This window comes from Pelobates fuscus, chromosome 2, assembly GCF_036172605.1.
Source record: "Pelobates fuscus isolate aPelFus1 chromosome 2, aPelFus1.pri, whole genome shotgun sequence".
Lineage (NCBI taxonomy): Eukaryota > Metazoa > Chordata > Amphibia > Anura > Pelobatidae > Pelobates > Pelobates fuscus.
In genome coordinates this window covers 235,483,890-235,505,596 of record NC_086318.1, presented here as the reverse complement: position 1 = coordinate 235,505,596, position 21,707 = coordinate 235,483,890, and the positions used below count along the sequence as shown (strand labels likewise).

The following is a 21,707-nucleotide window of genomic DNA, read 5'->3' as shown; positions in this document are numbered from 1 at the left end:
GCTGTGCGGTCCGCGCGCCCGGCCGGAGTTATAGGAAGGTGCACACACACTGAGTGTGCACCTTCCTGTCAGTCCGGCCGGGTACAGGAAACAGAAACTCCTGTTCCGCGCGGAACTGAAGTTTCTGTTTCCTGTACCCGGCCGGACTGACAGGAAGGTGCACACTGAGCACCTTCCTATCACTCCGGCCGGGCACCGCGGACCGCACAGCTACCGGGGAGGGGAGGTGAGAAGTTGCAGCCGCCTGAGGCTCTTAAGAGAGCACTCAGGCGGCTGCAGCATTTAAAGGGGCGGCCGGGCCCCCTGATGGCGGGCCCCCCTCCCGGCCGGGCCCTCGGACCATGTCCGAAGTGCCCGACCGGTCAGTCCGCCCCTGGCTATTACAGTGTAGTAATCTATCTAATGATCTATTGATATATATAGTCTGTACATGTGTCAATGTTTCGGTAAAGAATTCTCTCACTTCCTCCAGTCCAAGTAGTATACTCTGTACACTGTAACATTGAGAATTCCAGTGGAGCAGCTGTGAGTCAGCATGATATCCTATACAGTCTCTATACCAAGATCTATTACACTTGTAAAACCCAATCAGCTTTGCGTGTACACAGGGTTGGAACTAAACAAGGTAAAAGTGCAATAACTCAGGTAGTAAATTATATAATAATATCATATGTTCAAATCTTAGGGTTGCAGTTCTTGGCAGAGCTGACTCACTGTCATTTGAGGTAGATAAAATGAGTATCATTAAGTTGTGTAATAGTTATATTTGTTAGGACGTGGATCAATATTTAACCAACTTCTAGGCAGGATTTGACTAGATGCCTTAAAGAAAACTATGCAGTAGTAAGTCCCTATCACATATACTTCATTGTGCGTACACCAATCTATTGCTTCCCCATTCTTAGACAAGAGTCAGTCACTAGGCAACATGTTAATGCACTGCCAACAAGACTATTTTTTTGAGTATAATCAATTTCTATCTTCCATGTACTATTTTATTATCTGTAATCTCTTCTGTTTTGGGCTGTATTCCCACCCTTCTCCAAATGTCTCTCAACCATAGTATATTTTCCCCATTTTTCTATCCCCATAGTTTCTATCATCCAATTGATTTATAGCCTTCCATATTCACCAGATTCTATTTATTATACCATATAACCTTTATCTCTGTTTCCCTCCTACCCTCTATAACTACCATCTCTTTTCCACAGTGTGTGCCGCTGTATGTGCCTGCTGTTTACATGTCACCCTAAATTCCCCTAATATTTCAAACCAAAACTCCCCAAACTATCTCAAACATCTTTCTGGGTTCATCAGTGTGTAATCCTTTCCCAAGCTGTCATACAACCTGTTTACAAATGATATATCTACAAAACATCTCACTAGGTTCACCAAAACCCGAACATTGTCACTAATTCCAAATATCCCAGAGGAACACTCTAGGCACCATAACAACCTCACATATGTTGTTATTGTGCTAGGTGATGCCTGGCACTGGCTCACTTCTGGTGTGGTTAAACCATTCATAAATTATTAAACCCAAAAGTCTGTGTTCCAGCTCTGGATCTCTCTTCCCCTGTCCTTCCGTTTGCTAAAAAAAAAAGCTGTAAAACAGGAGATTATGAGTACCACTGGCAGCAACGCTGCTAATTGACTGAGATCAGTCAGTTGATGCTCTCAGCCATTCAGTGGCTCCCAATTCACAAAACGTGAGAAAAATATGTATGTTTTTCAATCAGTGGCCACCCTTCCAGTGGCAGCCAAATGGTTCCTTTAATGTTTTATGTGTCTTGGTTTTCACTGTCTAAATATTCTTCAGTGCCTCACCTTTTTAAAAAATCTGCTTTCCCCAGAATTGTCAACCTTCCCTCCAATTCCCAAGGCCCACATTGTGTCACCTGCCTTTAATGCCTCATGGCCCTAAATCACTTAAAAACTGGATTATCCCCTCAAATGTCAACCACCAAGTGCCTCACAACTCTATGTAATTAGTTGCCAAGCCAAAGCAGGGCTTATCATTGGTGATCTAATGGTTTGAGCTCTGCCTGTGCACCTTCACATTGATTGGGGTCTTGAAATTGGACAGTACTCCTCATATGTTACTTAAATCACTTTCCATCATCATATATCCTGAGCCCCAATATACCATGTTAAAGCAGTAAAAGTAACCTGTGTGTGCACATGCTCAAATATCATGATCTGTCACAAAGTAGAGGATGAATGAAACACTATATAGAATAACTCTTGAACCTCTGTGTACCTATGCAATGGAGCAGCAGAATTTTTGCTAGGTCAATGGAGGTAGATTGGTTGGCCAGACTGCATCTAGACTCTTACTTGACTTTTTTTTCTCACTTTTCTGTTCTACCAAATTTATTTTTCTCCTCATTTTCTTCACCTGTTTTCCTCCCTTTTTGCCTTCTCTACCGGCTATTTTCATCATTTCAAATGAATGATAACTACCAAATATCTCACTTTACCCAAAGTGTCTCAAACATTGTTTGCTACACCGAGTGTCTTATTCACCTCTCAGCCCTCTGACTGTCTCAGTCCAACCTCAAGTGTCTCATCATTCCCTCCCTCAACCCCTCAGTATTAAGATTTTTTTGTTCTATTTTCAATGTCCTAATTCCTTCTTAATTCTCACACTCACCATGCTGTAATCCTTTGTAATGCATGTGGAACCAACAAATTTAATTTATAGAGTAATTATGGGAGAAATGCAATGGATATACAGTGGAACTTAGGAACTGGAACTCTTTTACCTGAACAATTTGTTAGTAAAACATACAATGTGAGAAAAAAAATATCTTGGTACCCAAACAAAACTAATACGTTCAACATGTTTTTATTGTAAAATATAATTAGGGCTTTCAAGGCCAACTGTGTCAGTCTATTTCTGTGTGTGTTTTGTTAATATGTCTTGTATCCAGCCATGTGTAATTTGTTGGCACTATAAATATAAACTACAAAAAAAGTTTTGTCTTATCCTATCCAAGTCTCTAGAATGCAATATTAAACAAATTTCCTGTGGGTTTGATAAGTCTTCAGTACTTATTGTAGACCTAGGAAGCAAGACTATAGGTATATTTTTATTTGAGTGTGTTAAACTAACCTCTTGTCCTGGGTATTATAATTACTGTTGGATTATGCAGTGCCTTCTGGGAGTTGACTTATACACTAAAGCAGGGCTAGGCAACCTTTGGCACAACAGATGTTGTGGACTACATCCCCCATAATGCTCTTACACCCATAATGGGAGTTGTAGTCCAAAACATCTGCAGTGCCGAAGGTTGCCAATGCCTGCACTAAAGCTTTATTATATCCCAATTATTACAGATTTTTGTAAATGTTCCAATGATTCTTTAGGGTTGTGTTAGTAATGATCTACATCAGGTAAAACATAGCCATGTTAGAAGAAAACTTGATAATCACAACGCACATCAAACTAGACTGTCTGTGTGTAACTCAGACCACAACTGCTGAATGTTATGGGGGTGGCTGTTTGTTCGCATCCTGTTTTGGTGGTTTATCAAATAACAGATTACTACTAGTTGCTAACCACCACATAAACGTGTGAAACCATCAAAAAGTAAAATGAATCACTTGAATGGTGTTTTTACCTGCAAATTGAGACTTGTTGATGCTAAATGGTTTTATAGACAAAACCGCCAGCTGCATGGGTATTTATAAATGATCAGTACTAAAATTGAGATTTTTACCCAAACACAAATACTAATGTCATTTTTAACGTTTTCACATGAAAGCATGAGGAATCAATGTATGCAGTTAGTTTTAAGCTCTTTAGATTATATCTTGGATGCGGTAGCCCAGCTCTCTCAACCTATCATGCTTTCCAAGACTGAGCTTATTTGCAGTTGATGATCAAGAAGTGTAGTTTTTACATTATCCATCCAGCAGTACAGGGTTAGGTCATGAGTGCCAGGGAGAACACGTTGTTTGTCAAACCATAGCAATTTGACAGAAAAACCAACGGATAGCACCCATAAATCATAAACAGATAATCACTGCAATGAGCTGGGCATGGTCAGATTCACCATCCCTGCTATCCAAATGCCAGTTTTCTTAATTAGCTTCGTCACTTCATATATACAAAGGTATGAACTTTGATGAATGTGATTGGCTGGGTGAATGTAACTAGTTTGATGTATGATGGATCATGAACATGACATGTTATGCTGCCAAGGTTGTGAAGGTGACAGGCTGAATGGTTATGACTGAGAAGTGTCGTGGGACTAGAGCACTGGGTAGGTAGGAGAATATGACCGGTAGGTTGGTGGCTGGATAACAATGTGTAAATGGGTGAGAGCAGGTAAGTTGTGTGTGAATATGCGTTAATGATAGATAAGTGAGAGGGAGATGTGATAGAGAAGTTGTGTACAGGTAATTTGAAAGTAAGATGGGGGAATGTTACAAGGTGAACAGATGTAAGTTGTCTTTTTAAGGTCTTTGTTTTTTCTAGAATGTATGTACTTAAAAACGCTTTGGGATTGGTTTTGCTTTCTTGGCCTATAATTTGTTTATTTTGAAGTTTAGCAAATCTAATTGCCTTTTTGCACACATTATTGGCTTCCTTATCTCTTTTATAGGAAGCCTCTGATTTGTCCACTTTAAAGGCTTTAAATGCCTTTTTCTTATTTTTAAAGGGACACTCCAGTGCCAGGAAAACAATCTGTTTTCCTGGCACTGCAGGTCCCCTCTCCCTCCCACCCTACATCCCATGTTGCTGAAGGGGTTTAAACCCCTTCAGTGACTTACCAGAGTCCAGGGTCCGCCCACGCTCTTCCCCCGCCGACGTCATCCGGCGGGGGAGACTGATTGCGCATGCGCGGCCGCCGGCGGGGTGAGACCTAATGCGGCAATGCAGCGCACGCGCATTAGACCTCCCTAAAGGAAAGCATTGAAAAATGTTTTCAATGCTTCCCTATGGGAATTTTAGCGACGCTGGAGGTGCTCACATCTGTGAGCGAGAGGACGTCCAGCGACGCTATAGCACAGAAAATCTGTGCTAGAAACCCGGAAGTGCCCTCTAGTGGCTGTCTAGTAGACAGCCACTAGAGGAGGAGTTAACCCTGCAAGGTAAATATTGCAGTTTATGAAAACTGCAATATTTACAGTTGCAGGGTTAGGGGAATTGGGAGTTGGCACCCAGACCACTCCAATGAGCAGAAGTGGTCTGGGTGCCTGGCGTGTCCCTTTAATTTCTTGAATTATTTTCCCACTAAGCCACATTGGTTTCAATTTGTTTCTTTTATATTTATTACCCAATGGTACATACTGAGAAATGTGCCTTTCTAATATTTGCTGGGTATTCCATTTACCCTCAGTGTTCTTTTCGCTAAAGAGTTTATGCCAATCAATATATTGTAAAGCTCCCCTTAACTTATTGAAATTGGCCTTTTTAAAATGCTATGTTTTAGTATACCCTACGTGCTTTTGTTTTTTTTTAGTTTATTTCAAAGGACACTATATTGGGATCACTCTTTCCCAAGGGCTCACCTACTTGAATGTTGGACAAAAGATCAACGTTGTTTGTTAGAACCAAGTCCAGACAAGCATCCTTTCTAGTTGGTGCTTGTACAAGTTGTGACAGGAAGGTGTCATTTCAACAAGTTCAAAAACCTAATTCCCTTTGCTGAATTACTAGTCCCTCTGTCCCAGTTTATGTCCGGGTAATTAAAATCTCCAATAATTAACGTGTTACCCAGATTTGCAGATTTCTCAATTTGCTATTGTTCCTCATCATTATTAACATTAGGTGGTTTATAACATATCCCAACCAATAACTGATTTTCCTTCTTTTGCCCCAAGCAGATATTTACCCATAAAGCTTCCACATTTTCCTAATCACTTTCCACTTGCTTAAGATTTGGCTTTAACTCATGGTTGACATACAAACATACCCCACCACCTTTTCTGTTTTGTCTATCCTTCCTAAAAAGTGTACCTATTTAAGTTAGCTGCCCAGTTATGTTTCAGTTATGCCTATCTGAGGGCCCCCGGGCAAAATAAATCAAGGGCTCCCTTACAGGCCCCACCCATACTCCACAGCAAGCGCCACCCATGTCCCGCCTCCATGCACCGCCTCCAGCCACACCCTACACAATCTTTAGACACAAGGAACAAAAGTTCAATAATTCCTTCAAGGCCCTATTAGAGACTACAATGGAGTCTAATAGGCTTGGAAGGGGGTCTTTCTAACAGAGGCCATCTCAGTGTCCCTGCTGGAAACAGTCGCCTCCAGGCCCCAGTAGAGACTACAATTGAGGGCTAATGGGCCATGGAGGGGGGGGGAGTATTCTAGCAGAGGCTATCTCAGTGTCCTTTAGAGAGTGTGTTAGAAAGAATTTCCGCCAGGTCCCATTAGAGACTACAATAGAGTCTAATGGGGCCTGGAGGGGGGTCTCTCCAACACTCTGGTTCCTATTCACAATATAGCAACACAACATAGCTCGCTGATACCTAGGCCAAGTTGGCTCCTCTTACCTTAATTACTGTTGTTGGCCGGCAGTCTGTGGGCTTGCTGGAAGGCTGTGGGCTTACTGGCTGCGGCTGGCAGGCTGTGGGCTTGCTGGCAGGCTGTGGGCTTGCTGGCTACTGCCGGCAGGCTGTGGGCTTGCTGGCTGCGGCTAGCAGGCTGTTGGCTTGCTGGCTGTGGCTTGCTGGCTGCGGTTGGCAGGCTGTGGGCTTGCTGGCTGTAAGCCTAACTGGTGGCCTGTGGGCTGGCTGGCTGGCTACTGGCCAGCCTGTGGGCTGGCTGGCTGGCCGGCCTGTGGGCTGGCTGGCCGGCCTGTGGGCTGGCTGGCCTGTGGGCTGGCTGGCTTGCTGGCTACTGGGGCACTTGGAGATTATTGAAAGAAATAATCCATGTACAATAACCACTACTGCTCTGTGTAGTCGTTATGGTGCCAGGAGGGCCGGGCCCCCCTCCCAGAGTAAGTAGTCAAACCGTTTAAGAACAGTTTGACAACTTACCTGGGGTCTGCTGGGATATGAGGCTGTTGTAGGGTATAGGAGCAGTGGTGCAATGTGTAAGTGGTGCAGTGTGTGTGAAAGGTTCAGTGTGTGTGAGGGGGTGTAGTGTGCGAATGTGTATAGTGTGTGGGGGGGCTGTGTATGTGTGTGGCAATGTTAGTATGGGGGCTGTGTGTGTATGGGTGGGCAGTGTATGTGTGTATGTGTGAGGCAATGTGTGTAAATGTGTATGGTGTGTGTGGGGGCAGTGTGTGTGTATGGGGGCAGTGTGTGAATGTGTATGGTGTGTGGGGGTAGTGTGTTTATGGGGCTAGAGTTCACTCTCACCACTGCAACCACAGTGTTGAGAGTGAACTCTAGCCCGTAGCTCCAGGGCTAGAGTTTACTTTCGCCGGAGCTGTAACGTTGCCATGGTAAGCGCGGCAACGATCTGTGCTCGCGCAAGAAGGACCCAGAGGAGATGCAGGCTGAGCTCCCGGGTCCTCTCTTCCTCCCTCCCCTGCCGGCTGCCCGCACGGTGCCTGCGGACAGGGGAGGGGGCAATTGCCCTCCTCTTACTCCCCCCTACCCCTCTTCTTACCCCCCTCCCCCTCTTCTTACTCCCACCTCTTCTTACTCATCCCTCTTCTTACTCCCCCCTCTTCTTACCCCCTCCCCCTCTTCTTACTCCCCCTCCCCCTCTTCTTACCCCCGCCCCCTCTCTTCTTAACCCCCTCTTCTTACCCCCGCCCCATCTCTTCTTACCCCCCTCCCCCTCTTCTTACCCCCCTCTTCTTACCCCCTCCCCCCTTCTTACTCTTCCCTACCCCCTCTTCAAACCCCACCCGTCCCCTCTTCTTACCCCCTTCTTACTCCCCCCTCTTCTTAACCCCTTCTTACTCCCCCTCTCTTCTTACTCCCCCTCCTCTCTTCTTACCCCCCTCTCTCTCTTCTTACTCCCCTCCCTCTCTTTTTACCCCCTCCCTCTCTTTTTACCCCCCTCCCTCTCTCTTCTTACCCCCCTCCCTCTCTATTCTTACCCCCCTCCCCTTACCCCCTCTCTCTTTTTACCCCCTTTCTCTTTTTGCCACCCTCCCCTCCCTTTCTCTTTTTGCCCCCCCTCCCTTTCTCTTTTTGCCCCCCTCCCTTTCTCTTTTTGCCCCCCCTCCTTTTCTCTTTTTGCCCCCCTCCCCTCCCTTTCTCTTTTTGCCCCCCCTCCCCTCCCCTCCCTTTCTCTTTTTGCCCCCCCTCTCTTCCCTCCCCTCCCCTCCCTTTTTCCTTTTGCCCCCCTCCCTTTCTCCTTTTGCCCCATCCCTTTCTCCTTTTGCCCCCCTCCCTTTCTCCTTTTGCCCCCCTCCCTTTCTCTTTTTGCCCCCCCTCCCCTCCCTCTCTCTTTTTGCCCCCCTTTCTCTTTTTGCCCCCCACCTCCCCTCCCCTTCTCTTTTTGCCCCCCCTTACTCTTTTTGCCCCCTCCCCTCCCTTTCTCTTTTTGCCCCCCCTCCCTTTCTCTTTTTGCCCCCCCTCCCCTCCCTTTCTCTTTTTGCCCTCCCTCCCCTCCCCTCCCTTTCTCTTTCTGCCCCCCCTCCCCTCCCTTTCTCTTTTTGCCCCCCCTCCCCTCTCTTCCCTCCCCTCCCCTCCTTTTCTCTTTTTGCCCCCCCTCCCTTTCTCTTTTTGCCCCCCTCCCTTTCTCCTTTTGCCCCCCTTCCTTTCTCTTTTTGCCCCCCCTCCCCTCCCCTCCCTTTCTCTTTTTGCCCCCCCTTTCTCTTTTTGCCCCCCCTTCTCTTTTTGCCCCCCTTTCTCTTTTTGCCCCCCCTCACCTCCCTTTCTCTTTTTGCCCCCCCTCCCCTCCCTTTCTCTTTTTGCCCCCTCCCCTCCCTTTCTCTTTTTGCCCCCCTCCCTTTCTCATTTTGCCCCCCCCTCCCCTCCCTTTCTCATTTTGCCCCCCCTCCCTTCCCTTTATCATTTTGCCCTCCCCTTCCCTCCCTTTCTCATTTTGCCCCCCTCCCCTCCCTTTCTCATTTTGCCCCCCCCTCCCCTCCCTTTCTCATTTTGCCCCACCCCCCCACCCCCCACCCCCCCCTCCACCTGTAGCGTGGCCGAGCTGCTGTGCGGTACGCGGTGCCCGGCCGGAGTGATAGGAAGATGCACACTGAGTGTGCACCTTCCTGTCAGTCCGGCCGGGTACAGGAAACAGAAACTCCTGTTCCGCGCGGAACAGGAGTTTCTGTTTCCTGTACCCGGACGGACTGACAGGAAGGTGCACACTCAGTGTGCACGTTCCTATCACTCCGGCCGGCACCAGGGCCACGCTACAGGGGAGGGGAGGGGAGGTGAAAAGCTGCAGCCGCCTGAGGCTCTTAAGAGAGCGCTCAGGCGGCTGCAGCATTTAAAGGGGCGGCCGGGCCCCCCTCCCGGCCGGGCCCTCGGACCATGTCCGAAGTGCCCGACCGGTCAGTCCGCCCCTGATGCCTATTACATCCCATTGTTTAGTGTATGCTATTGCCTCAAGTTCCCCAATTTTGTTATTTAGCTCCTTGCATTATTAAGCATAGATTCAATATTAACATGAGTCACTTGTACTTGTTGTGAATTTTTATAGAAACATAGAAACATAGAAACATAGAATGTGACGGCAGATAAGAACCATTCGGCCCATCTAGTCTGCCCAGTTTTCTAAATACTTTCATTAGTCCCTGGCCTTATCTTATAGTTAGGATAGCCTTATGCCTATCCCACGCATGCTTAAACGCCTTTACTGTGTTAACCTCTACCACTTCAGCTGGAAAGCTATTCCATGCATCCACTACCCTCTCAGTAAAGTAATACTTCCTGATATTATTTTTAAACCTTTGTCCCTCTAATTTAAGACTATGTCCTCTTGTTGTGGTAGTTTTTCTTCTTTTAAATATAGTCTCCTCCTTTACTGTGTTGATTCCCTTTATGTATTTAAATGTTTCTATCATATCTACCCTGTCTCGTCTTTCCTCCAAGCTATACATGTTAAGATCCTTTAACCTTTCCTGGTAAGTTTTATCCTGCAATCCTTGAACCAGTTTAGTAGCCCTTATTTGAACTCTCTCTAAGGTTCAATATCCTTCAGAAGATATGGTCTCCAGTACTGTGTACAGTACTCCAAGTGAGGTCTCACCAGTGTTCTGTACAATGGCATGAGCACTTCCCTCTTTCTACTGCTAATACCTCTCCCTATACAACCAAGCATTCTGCTAGCATTTCCTGCTGCTCTATTACATTGTCTACCTAACTTTAAGTCATCAGAAATAATCACCCCTAAATCCCTTTCCTCAGATGTTGAGGTTAGGACTCTATCAAATATTCTGTACTCTGCCCTTGGGTTTTTACGTCCAAAATGCATTATCTTGCACTTATCCACATTAAATGTCAGTTGCCACAACTCTGACCATTTTTCTAGTTTACCTAAATCATTTGCCATTTGGCTTATCCCTCCTGGAACATCAACCCTGTTACATATCTTAGTATCATCCGCAAAAAGACACACCTTACCATCAAGACCTTCTGCAATATCACTAATAAAAATATTAAAGAGGGTCCAAGTACAGATCCCTGAGGTACCCCACTGGTGACAAGCCCAAACTTCGAATATACTCCATTGACTACAACCCTCTGTTGCCTGTCACTTAGCCACTGCCTTACCCATTCAACAATATTGGAATCCAAACTCAAAGATTGCAGTTTATTGATAAGCCTTCTATGTGCAACAGTGTCAAAAGCCTTACTGAAATCTAGGTAAGCAATGTCTACTGCACCACCCTGATCTATAATTTTAGTTACCCAATGAAAAAAAACAATAAGATTAGTTTGGCATGATCTCCCTGAAGTAAATCCATGTTGTCTCTGATCTTGAAATCCATGTGTTTTTAGATGTTCAACAATCCTATCCTTTAACATGGTTTCCATCACTTTCCCCACTACTGAAGTAAGGCTTACTGGCCTATAGTTGCCCGACTCCTCCCTATTACCTTTCTTGTGAATGGGCACAACATTCGCTAACTTTCAATCTTCTGGGACTACTCCTGTTAACAATGATTGGTTAAATAAATCTGTTAATGGTTTTGCTAGTACACCACTAAGCTCTTTTAATAGCTTTGGGTGTATTCCATCAGGTCCCATTGACTTATTTGTCTTTACTTTTGACAGTTGAAATAGAACCTCTTCCTCTGTAAACTCACGTGTAATACATTACTCATTTATCCTTTTTCTTAACTGAGGTCCCTCTCCTTCATTTTCATCTGTAAATACCGAAAAAAAATATTCATTGAGGCAGTCAGCTAGACCTTTATCCTCATCTACATACCTTCCTTCTTTTGTTTTTAATCTAACTAATCCTTGTTTTACTTTTCTTTTCTCATTTATGTATCTAAAAAAAGTTTTGTCCCCCTTTTTTTACTGACTGTGCTATTTTCTCTTCTGTGTGTGATTTGGAAGCTCTTATAACTTGCTTAGCCTCTTTCTGCCTAATCTTATAGGTCATTCTGTCTTCCTCACTCTGGGTTTTCTTATAATTACTAAATGCTAACTTTTTGTTTTTTACTATTTTGGCCACATCTGCGGAGTACCACAGTGGTTTCTTGAATTTTTTGCTTTTACTGACAAGCCTAATGCAATTTTCTGTTGCCTTCCGTAGTGCAACTTTTAAATAATCCCATTTCTCTTGGACTCCATTTAAATTGCTCCAGTCTGATAATGACTCCTTTACACATATTTTAATTTTAGAAAAGTCTGTTTTTCTAAAGTCTAAAACTTTTGTTTTTGTGTGGTGTGACTCAGTCACTGTTCTTATATTAAACCACACTGACTGATGATCACTGGATCCTAAACTTTCACCTACAGTAATATCTGATACCAAATCTCCATTTGTTAACACTAAATCTAGTATGGCCTCTTTACGAGTTGGCTCCTCAACGACTTGTTTTAGAGACAATCCCAGTAGGTAGTTTAGAATATGTGTGCTCCTGGCACAAGTAGCTATTTTTGTTTTCCAATTCACATCAGGAAGATTAAAGTCACCCATGATGATAACTTCCCCCCTGTCATTTTAGCTATTTCTTCAACTAGTAGATTATCTAACTCTTCAATTTGTCCTGGGGGCCTATAAATCACACCTACACGAGTCACTGTGTGATTACCAAATTCTAACGTAACCCAAACGGACTCTATGCTCGCCTCAGTAACCTTTATTATGCTAGATTTTATGCTATCCTTCACATACAGGGCCACCCCTCCCCCTTTCTTGCCTTTCCTGTCTTTTCTATATAAAGAGTACCCTGGTATTGCTATGTCCCTGTCATTTTTCTCATTATACCATGTCTCAGTAACAGCGACTAAATCTACACTATCAGTTGCCATTATTGCCACAAGTTCATGGATCTTATTCCCTAAACTGCGAGCATTTGTAGACATGACTCTAAGCTTATCATTTTTTAACACACTTGCTACAGGCACCTTCTGTCCTTGTTTTGGGGGACAATTGGATTGATATTTTATCACCCTTTTGCCCCCCCCCCAGTTTAAATACATCCTAGCGGGGGGGCGGAGCCTGACCGCCAAGCGGACTAGACACAGGGGGACAGAGCTCCCGCCGGGCGAGCGCTACACTAGGCGAAACCGGCGGCTATACTGCCCAGAACCCCTCCAGGGTGCGACACCCACGACGGGGGTGCACCGGAGAACCGGAGGATACTTTTTGTGTGCAAATCGGGGCAGGCAGACCGCACCGCCACCTGAGGCCTAAAGGAGTTGGAGCCGGGGAGAGGCGGGCGCTCTCCTCGACACCTTAGCCCCCGAAAACGTTGCAGACTCCTACCCCCCCCCCCTGGACCGGGGGGGATATCCCGGTACCCACTAGACGGGCGAGCTAAGGAAGCAATAGCGACGACTGCCTCACTGACAGAGAGCAAGCCGACCGCATCCAAGATGGCCGCTCAACGTTTGCCGAACAGAAAGATTGAGGTACAGCTAAGACACCCCCACCCCTTGGTAGCCCTGGACTGGCTCTACTCAGCCTTCTGTGAGATATTGCACACCAGGGGACTGCCCTACCTTCAAGCGACTCGGACGGTGGCCACGTGGATCCGCCCGGTGATCCGCCGTCGCCACTATGGAGCTCCGCTACAAGCCCTCAGGGCAGCTGGCCGGCCACCTCCGACCCAACACAAGGGGAGGCGGGAAACAGACCACACCGACCCAGGCACTCACACCTGCACTCATAGAAGCAAAAACAAAAAAGCCACCGGGACTCAGACGAGCGCAACCCCACAAGATGGCGGACCTGCGCCCAGAAGCACCACGAGGCGCCCAGGAGCAATGCCACCTCACATCCTTGCCAACGATACATATAGAATGAACACCAACTTAACGCAAGGCGACCAACAACCACATGACAGGCTGGGAATCGGCTGAATAGGCTAGAGACCCAGGACGGTCTCCCGGCACAAGTATAGACGGCTCTGCAGGACTGCAATACCCTGGGGACTCCCCAACATATACCGGTCTCCCTATGTGAACTTAGCATACTGTTCTCTAGACCTAACCTTTTGGACTCATTTCTCACAGCCCCAAGTGGCAATCTCGTAATAATCATAGAATCTTAAACCTGTTTATCTAAAACAATGCGCAATGCCTAATCTTACACTGTTTTACTATATCTAAACGTGTACCATACCTCTTATGAGAAGCTAAATCTCCTAGAAAAGCGCAGTTAACCTAAACTTGTTGAGCATTGGTTTTACTCAATTGTATACTCACTAGTACTCTGAAGCATACTTATCTAAGGAAGCTTGTTGAACCTATAAATATGCCTGAATTTCCTGTAATTAACTTTAAGCATGACTAGCTTTGTTAAAGGCATTTTTGTTGTAGCATATTATATAAGCGTCATCTACTAGCCTGTTAATCTTATAATATAAAAAATGTGCCGACTAAACTGCCACAATGTGAAATGCTATAAATATGCTTGTGGATGCTGTTGTGGCTCTACTTGCTTGTTGTTATCAACTGCACAAGAAAAATAAAGAATTAAAAAAAATTAAAAAAAAATAAATACATCCTAGCAAATCCTCTGAACTGCTCACTGAGAACATTTGTTCCCTTTTGAGAAAGATGCAAACCATCTTTTTTGTACAGTTTATTTCCATTCGAAACAGAGCTACCATGAGAAATAAAGCCAAATCCTTGCTCCCAACACCATTCACCAAGCCACAAGTTAAAGTCCCTAATACGCATCCGCCTGTCATTCTGAGTGTTATGCACAGGCAGAACTTCAGAGAATGGCAGTGTGGAAGCAACCTGCCGTATATCATTGGCAAAAACACTAAAAACTTCCATAACCTCTGAAACCTCATTGCAAGCCAAGTCATTTGTCCCTAAATGGACAAGTACATCCAATTCCCCTTCCTGCTTTGCTTGCTTAACAATATTACAGATACGTCTCCTGTCTCTGTGAGCAGTAGCTCCGGGAAGACACCTCACAAGACCACCATTGTCCATCTCCACACCTCTTATGATGGAATCCCCCAACAACAACTGCTTTCTATTAGGCCTCACCATAGTCTTCAAGCCTCTCTGCACAACACCACTAGCCTCAGTGCCTCTCTGCACAACACCACTAGCCTCAGTGCCTCTCTGCACAACACCACTAGCCTCAGTGCCTCTCTGCACAACACCACTTGCCTCAGTGCCTCTCTGCACAACACCACTAGCCTCGGTGCCTGTCTCCATAACACCATTACACTCTGAAAGTGCAGAAAATGAATTATGTAGAGCAACAGACTGTGCAATATGCCTTTTATCCACAACTCTAAGTCTACCAGATCCTACAGTGATCCATCTGCCATTCCTATTATGACTCTGCGGCAGTGGCTTTGCAGCAGTTCCAGCCTGAGGTTGTTTACCAGATAATTTACAAATCTCAGACTTCAAAAATACAATCTCCTGCCGCAAAATAGAGAACTGTCTACAGATTACACAACAACCAAACCTCCCAAAAGTGGAACGTGAAACAAATGCATAGCAACTATTACACTGAACTAAGTCTGCCAGTCCAATGAGGTGAATAATTTAAATCAATATAAATTTTTATCAATATTACATACGTCCTCTGTCCTGAGCTTGTCCCTCCCCCATTCCCTCCCACCTCTTATACTCAGCTGAAGCCCACCTCCTTTTTGTCCTATCTCCATTTTCTAGATTGCCATCACCCCCTTCTACAAGTTTAAAATCTCCTCCAAGCTTCTAGCCATCCTGTCCCCCAGCACTGTAGACCCTCTCCCGTTTAGGTGCAATCCATCACTTTCATAAGGGTTGTACCTAAGTGCAAAGTTGGCCCAGTGCTCTAAAAACCCAAAACCCACACCTGCACCAAGACTTCAACCACGCATTGACCTCACTAATCTCCCGCTGCCTTTCCACTGTAGCGTGTGGCACAGGTTATATCTCAGAGAATACCACCTTGGAGGTCCTTTTCTTAACTTTGCTACCTAATTCCCTGAAATCATTCTTTAGGACCTTCCATCTTCCTCTAACTTTGTCATTGGTACCAACATGGACCAGAACCGTTGGGTCATCCCCAGCCCCTCCCAATAATTACTCCACTCTGTCAGCAACATGCCAGACCCGAGCACCCGGGAGACAGCAAACTGTCCGGTTGACCCGATCAGAGTGGCAGTTTACCCTATCCACTCTCCTAATGATAGAGTCCCCTACCACTGCAACCTGTCTAGCTTTCCTTATATTTTCATCCCTCGGCTGTTAGAAGGAACAGTTTCCTCTCCCAACATCTTCACTCAAACAGACAAATCTGCTAGATTGCACAAACTCAAGACTAGCTAGCCCTTTCCTCTTCCCAACCCCCCCCCCCCCCACACACTACCTCGCCCCACTGTCACCCAGCTACTTGCCTGTTCCCCATCTGTCTTATCTCTCCCACTTCACTACCTGTCCCCACTAAATTCTGCTCAGTGAACAGCAGACTCCTCTCAAGATTATCGATCTCCCTCAATGTTGCAATTTGCTTCCGGGATCTCCAATCTGAGCTTCCAGAGAAGCCATTCGCACACCTGTCACAGGGGTATGGGCCCTGGACAGATACATCCAGGCATTTATACATGCAACAAGATGAGCATTGAGTCAAACCAGCATCTTGCTAACACTTATTTTCCCAGATAAAGAACAGTAACACAATTACCTTGCTGTTTTAAACCCCTTGTTAGTTTAAACTCCTGTTTTGGGTTTTTTAACTCCTACTTAACAGAGTCAGCTTTTAAACAAATGTGAGCAAGCTCAGTGAGTTAGGGGTGTGCTCATATGGGAATACAAACCCACACAGGTGGAAATTAAGGAAAACTCCCCCAATTAACCAAGCAGCAGCACAAAGGAGGTTTAACCCCTAAAACGGGTTAACCCCTAAAAGGGAGCAAGTCAGGACCTCCTGGCACCATAATAATTTCATTTAGATAACATTTTATGATGCCCGGAGTGTCCCTTTAAGATTAAAGTAGATGAACCGGTAGCATAGATAAGATAGAGAGTTATACCAGTTGGGCTATATTGACCATAAATTTGACCTCGAAGGAATACAATCAAGTGTCAGTAATCTAAACATGCATTCCTAAAACCATAGTGTTAAACTAACTATTTACATCCTTGGCGCCCACTTAGATCTAATTGAAAAGGTGATATTACTCACCTTTTCTCTCACAATGCACCAGTCTCGCTGTTTGACTGTTTGACACCACCTCCATGAGTGAGATCATCAACCTAGATGATCTCAGTCTATCCAATGCTTTACCATAGGCATGCTTTGGGAGGCTATTGTACAAGCTCGGAAAATGGCCACGCTGCGCCATTCAGTATCTTCTCATAGGAGGCATCTCTATGGGGAATGTTCAGCCCCTCCATGCAAAGGGTGGAGATGCTGAATGCAAATGTGCAACACTGTACTAAGAAGCATCTCTAGTGGCCGTCTGAGCGACAGCCACTAGAGTTGTTCATAGGAAGCAGGCCCAGACTGGCCATCGGGCAAACCGACAAATGCCCAGTGGGCTGAGATGGCCATGGGCCGAGGCTAGCAGAGATCGAAAAATCTCACCTGCCGGCTCAAGCATAGCAGATTGGCCCCGAGAGAGGGTCAGAAGAGCTCCGTTCCCTCATTGTCTGGAAGGGAATTTGGTAATGGAGTAAAGGGCCTCCAGGCTGCACGCAGGCCAACTCTCTTGCGATCTCCGATATTATCAGAGGATTGCCCGGTAACCCGTGGCAACGCTGTGAAACTCCAGCTCTTGAGAGAGAAAGGCATGGTCTGTACCCTGCGGAGGTACAGGCCACATCACTAGCCCACTGGATCACCCCCTGCAAGGTAATAAGGGGAAAAGAAAGTAAATGTGTCGTTTTTTATCTTTTAATTTAAATAATGAAATAAGAAAATTAATTATTTAACTCTATCCAGCTCTTATATACATGAACTGTACCCCACCACTTACACAATACACCCTATATATACACCCCCTATATACACACTGCACCTACACACTACACCCTATATATACACCCCCTATTTTCCACCTGCACCTACACAGTACACACACTATACACCCTATATACACCCCCTATATACACACTGCACCTACATACTACACACACTATACACCCCCTTTATACAAAATACACACCTATATATACACACACACACACACTACACCCCCTGCACACTACACCCCCTGTACCAACACACTACAAACCCTGCACCTACACACTACACACCCTGCATCTACACACTATACCCCCTTTACATACACACTACACTCCCTGCACCTAGGAAGGCTGGGTGGACATTAAATAGTAATAATTTGTGTGTGTCTGTAAGTGTATGTGTCTGTAAGTGTGTGTGTGTGTGTGTGTGTGTGTGTCTGAGTGTGTGTGTGTGTCTGTGTATGTGTGTCTGAGTGTGTATGTGTCTGAGTATATGTGTTTGAGTGTATATGTGTCTGGATGGGTGTGTGTGTCTGAGTGTGTGTGTGTGTCTGTAAGTGTATGTGTCAGTGAGTGTGTGTGTGTGTGTCTGTAAGTGTATGTGTGTCTGAGTGTGTGTGTCAGTGAGTGTGTGTGTATCTGTGAGTGTATGTGTGTGTTTCTCTGCATGTGTCTGTATGTATGTCTGTATGTATGGGTATCTGTGTGTATGTTTGTCTGTATGTATGTGACTGCATGTGTATCTGTTTGTCTGCATGTGTGTGGGGGGGGGGCCCAGGGGAATTTTCGCATTGGGGCTCCGTGGTTTCTATTTACACCTCTGCCTACACACACACTATATACACACTACACACTATACCCCCTGCACTCACACACACACACTCTATACCCCCTATACACTGCACTCTCTATAAACACACACATTACACCTCCTGCGTACGTACGTACATACATACATATAAATGCACTACACACTCTATACTCCCTATAAACATTCCACTCACACTATGCCAATATACACCTCCTGTGTACCCACTGTACCCCTATGCACACACTACTCCCCTATACACACTATACCACCTAATATTACCACACCAATACACACAATGCCACCCCCTGCAGCTCCTATCTTCACAAATACAGTCCTTACATGCAAACACACCACACACACTCTAAAGGCCCTATAAACACACACACACACACACACACACACATACATAATATACAGCCCAAAAACACACCTATACACTACAGGCTAGCTACATATTATATACATACATTTTTGAAAAGGCAATGTTTACAGTGATCAGCCTGCACAGACATGTTATACATGCCAGAACAACTATATTAAGCTGCAGTGGTTCTAGTGACTATAGTGACCCTTTAAGCATTGAAGGTAATGAAGTCACTTTGAAGTCACTTAAGTGAATAACCCTGTTATTGTATATCAGAAATATCAGAATATAGCTTAGTCAGTATGAGTAACAGTGTTTACCGTAGTTCTTTGGCATCTGCTCATAAATCATGTAGTGTGATTTTTGCTATACTGCAATGTATAACATAAGCTTTACATTATGCTCATAACCTGCTCCTGTTTTTGGCTCAATTTCATTATTTTTTACATTACAGCGAAAAGAAAATGTTCTCTACCAAAGCCTGAAAATGTAACATACTCAAACTCAAACAATATTCTGAATTGGGCAGCGCCAAATATTTCAGGATCTAACAGAGACTTGCTATATACTGTGAAGTATTTAATGTAAGTTAAACCTATTATTTGTTTAGCATTTATTCTTAGATTGCACTATGCAAAACAGCTTGAAGTATAATAAGTGTAATTATATTAAAGTAAAGTTTAGGTTGAGAATCTATCTATCATACTTATTGCATAAGTAGCAGCTCTACTGGCGAGAAGTGACAGGACATTTAAGATGCCCATCCCTCACAAGTGGCACACAATCAGTGACGTGTTCAGTAACATAAACCATTAGAGGCATATATCCATACCTACTTTGTGTAAGTATGCCAGAGCCCCTCCAGTAGTATGTACTTTTAGGCCACATATTTGGTAGTGCACTGTTAGATAGATGGGTTTATTTGATACATTTGGGGATTTAGAATACAATGTATTGCAATATGAAAAATTGTGCAAATTTCTAAAAGTGGGGCAATCAACCAATGGGATGTGTCTGCTTATCCCACTGGTTTTGATGGTGTTTGCACCACTTTTACACTCTTGCCTCACTTTTTAGTTCACAGAACTTTGATAAATCTCCTTCATTGTTCATTATTCATTGTATGCTGTATTTTTATAACTTTTCAGGTCTGTTTGTTTTTGTCTTTTTTTTTTCTATTATCTAAAATCCTTCTTTCTCTCTGTACAGATATGGTAAAGGAGTCTGGGAAATCGTGAATGGGTGCAGAGAACTCAATAGAACCTGGTGTGACTTGTCAAAGGAAATCCCTTATTATGACTACTACCATGCTAAGGTTTATGTGACTGGCAAATGCTGTTGCACCTCGGAAAAAACAGAGAGGTTTTTTCTAAAACGTAAGTTCTTGTTTAAGTTTCTGAAAATAAAAATAAAAAATGTATTACTACTTACCAGACTTTTAATTTCCTGGTCATAGGCCCAACAATGGTTGCTACTCCCTATCCCTATGTAGACAGGAACCTAATTAAAAGAAAAGGTATAAATGATCCCTTCCATTCCTCCGACACTTAGTCTTGTTTCACGAAGAGGATTGTTGTGCTACCATGACCAGGAAAAGGAAATTAGGGTAGGTATGAATAAATGTTCTCTTTTCTTGGTCATATCCATGGCAGCACAACAATGAGTAATACCCAAGCAATAATCAAGAAAGGGAGAAGACAAAACACACAATCTGAAATTACCAAATGCAAACGTATTGAAACAACCAAAGTAACAATCCAACGATGAAAAATATTGTACATATTTACAAATTAGATACCAAAAGAATACTCTTACCAAAACTATCAAATTCACCCACGCCGACATCCTACTGTAATGCCTAATAAAGGAGTTAACAAAGGCCCACATAGCTCTACATATCAGTACTAGAGAAACTTTAAATGTGAAAGCCCATGAGGATGAAAGGGACCTGGTAGAATGAGCCTGAAGTCCATCAGGAACAGGAACACCTGAGACCTGGATAATGGCAAAAATAATCAATTTACTAATGGCCTCTCCTTGCCCCACTAGGTATAACAAATAGTCTTTGTGACATACGCCAGTAAGAATCTATAACCGTAGAGCCATTAATGTCTTACCAAGCCAAGTGCAGAGAATTCTATTTCTTTTTTTTTTCAATATGTCCTTAGTAGAGGGATTTTGAATATATTTTTAGGAGGAGCCCAGAAACAGAAGCCATCCCATTCTCTGTAATATGCCTCTGAAGTAAAACTCCTTTCTTGCTTGCAAAAAGAGTGCCAATACATCATAGATGACGTCATTGTGCTCGGGAGAAAAAACAAAACTGCACATGCATCGGGACAACACTCCTCCTGAAGTCCACCACATTTGCGGGAGGCTAAAAACACTGTGAAAATGCCGGGAACATCGGGGAAAAAGTAAATACTTTAGAATTGTCGAAAAACACCAGAAGCAACCCAGGAAGCAGGGAACCAGGATGCCTGCAAAGAGAAAAGCTAGCAGTATCAACCAGGATAATACATATATTAAATGAAGGTATACATGCACAAAATATGCATAACACTTGCTACGCATAGGCTCACTGCAAGATATCCCTATATATATATATAAAGGGGAACTGTCAGGGGAACACCTTTGTACAGAGCCATAATCTGGAAGAGAGGATGAAAAATGTTTATAGTCAAAAATTACAGAGTCTGTCCTATAGAAATATGAACTAATACACTAAGGAGTGGAAGGGGTATTTATATGCTTTCTTCCTGTCTAATTAGGAATAGGGAGGATCTACCCCATGGGCGTCCACAGGGGGTGGCAAGGGGGGGCACTTGCCCCCCTCTGGATTTTTCAGCTTGTGCTGCTATTTTTCGTGTGAGATTTAAAATGAACTGCAATACCGGCGCCGGCCAGTAGGTGGCGCTGTGTATAGAGCGACAGGGATAGGAAGCTGCATCTATCCCTGCTTCTCTCTGCTGATTGAAACCACAGGGGAGCAACACATGCAGCCAGAGACAGCCTACAGATCAGGTAAGTGAGGGATGGGGTGAAGGGGGGGTG

General features: G+C 44.4%; 1 protein-coding gene across 1 annotated transcript in view; it reads left to right on the top strand.

Annotated features, from left to right (window-relative positions):
• Positions 1-21,707, top strand: part of IL20RA (interleukin 20 receptor subunit alpha) — a 53,418-nt gene that overhangs the window by 16,785 nt on the left and 14,926 nt on the right. Inside the window, exons 2-3 of the mRNA XM_063443276.1 lie at positions 19,108-19,237; positions 19,863-20,029. Of these exons, the coding sequence (XP_063299346.1) occupies positions 19,108-19,237; positions 19,863-20,029 (297 nt within the window). The remainder of the gene's footprint in view (positions 1-19,107; positions 19,238-19,862; positions 20,030-21,707) is intronic.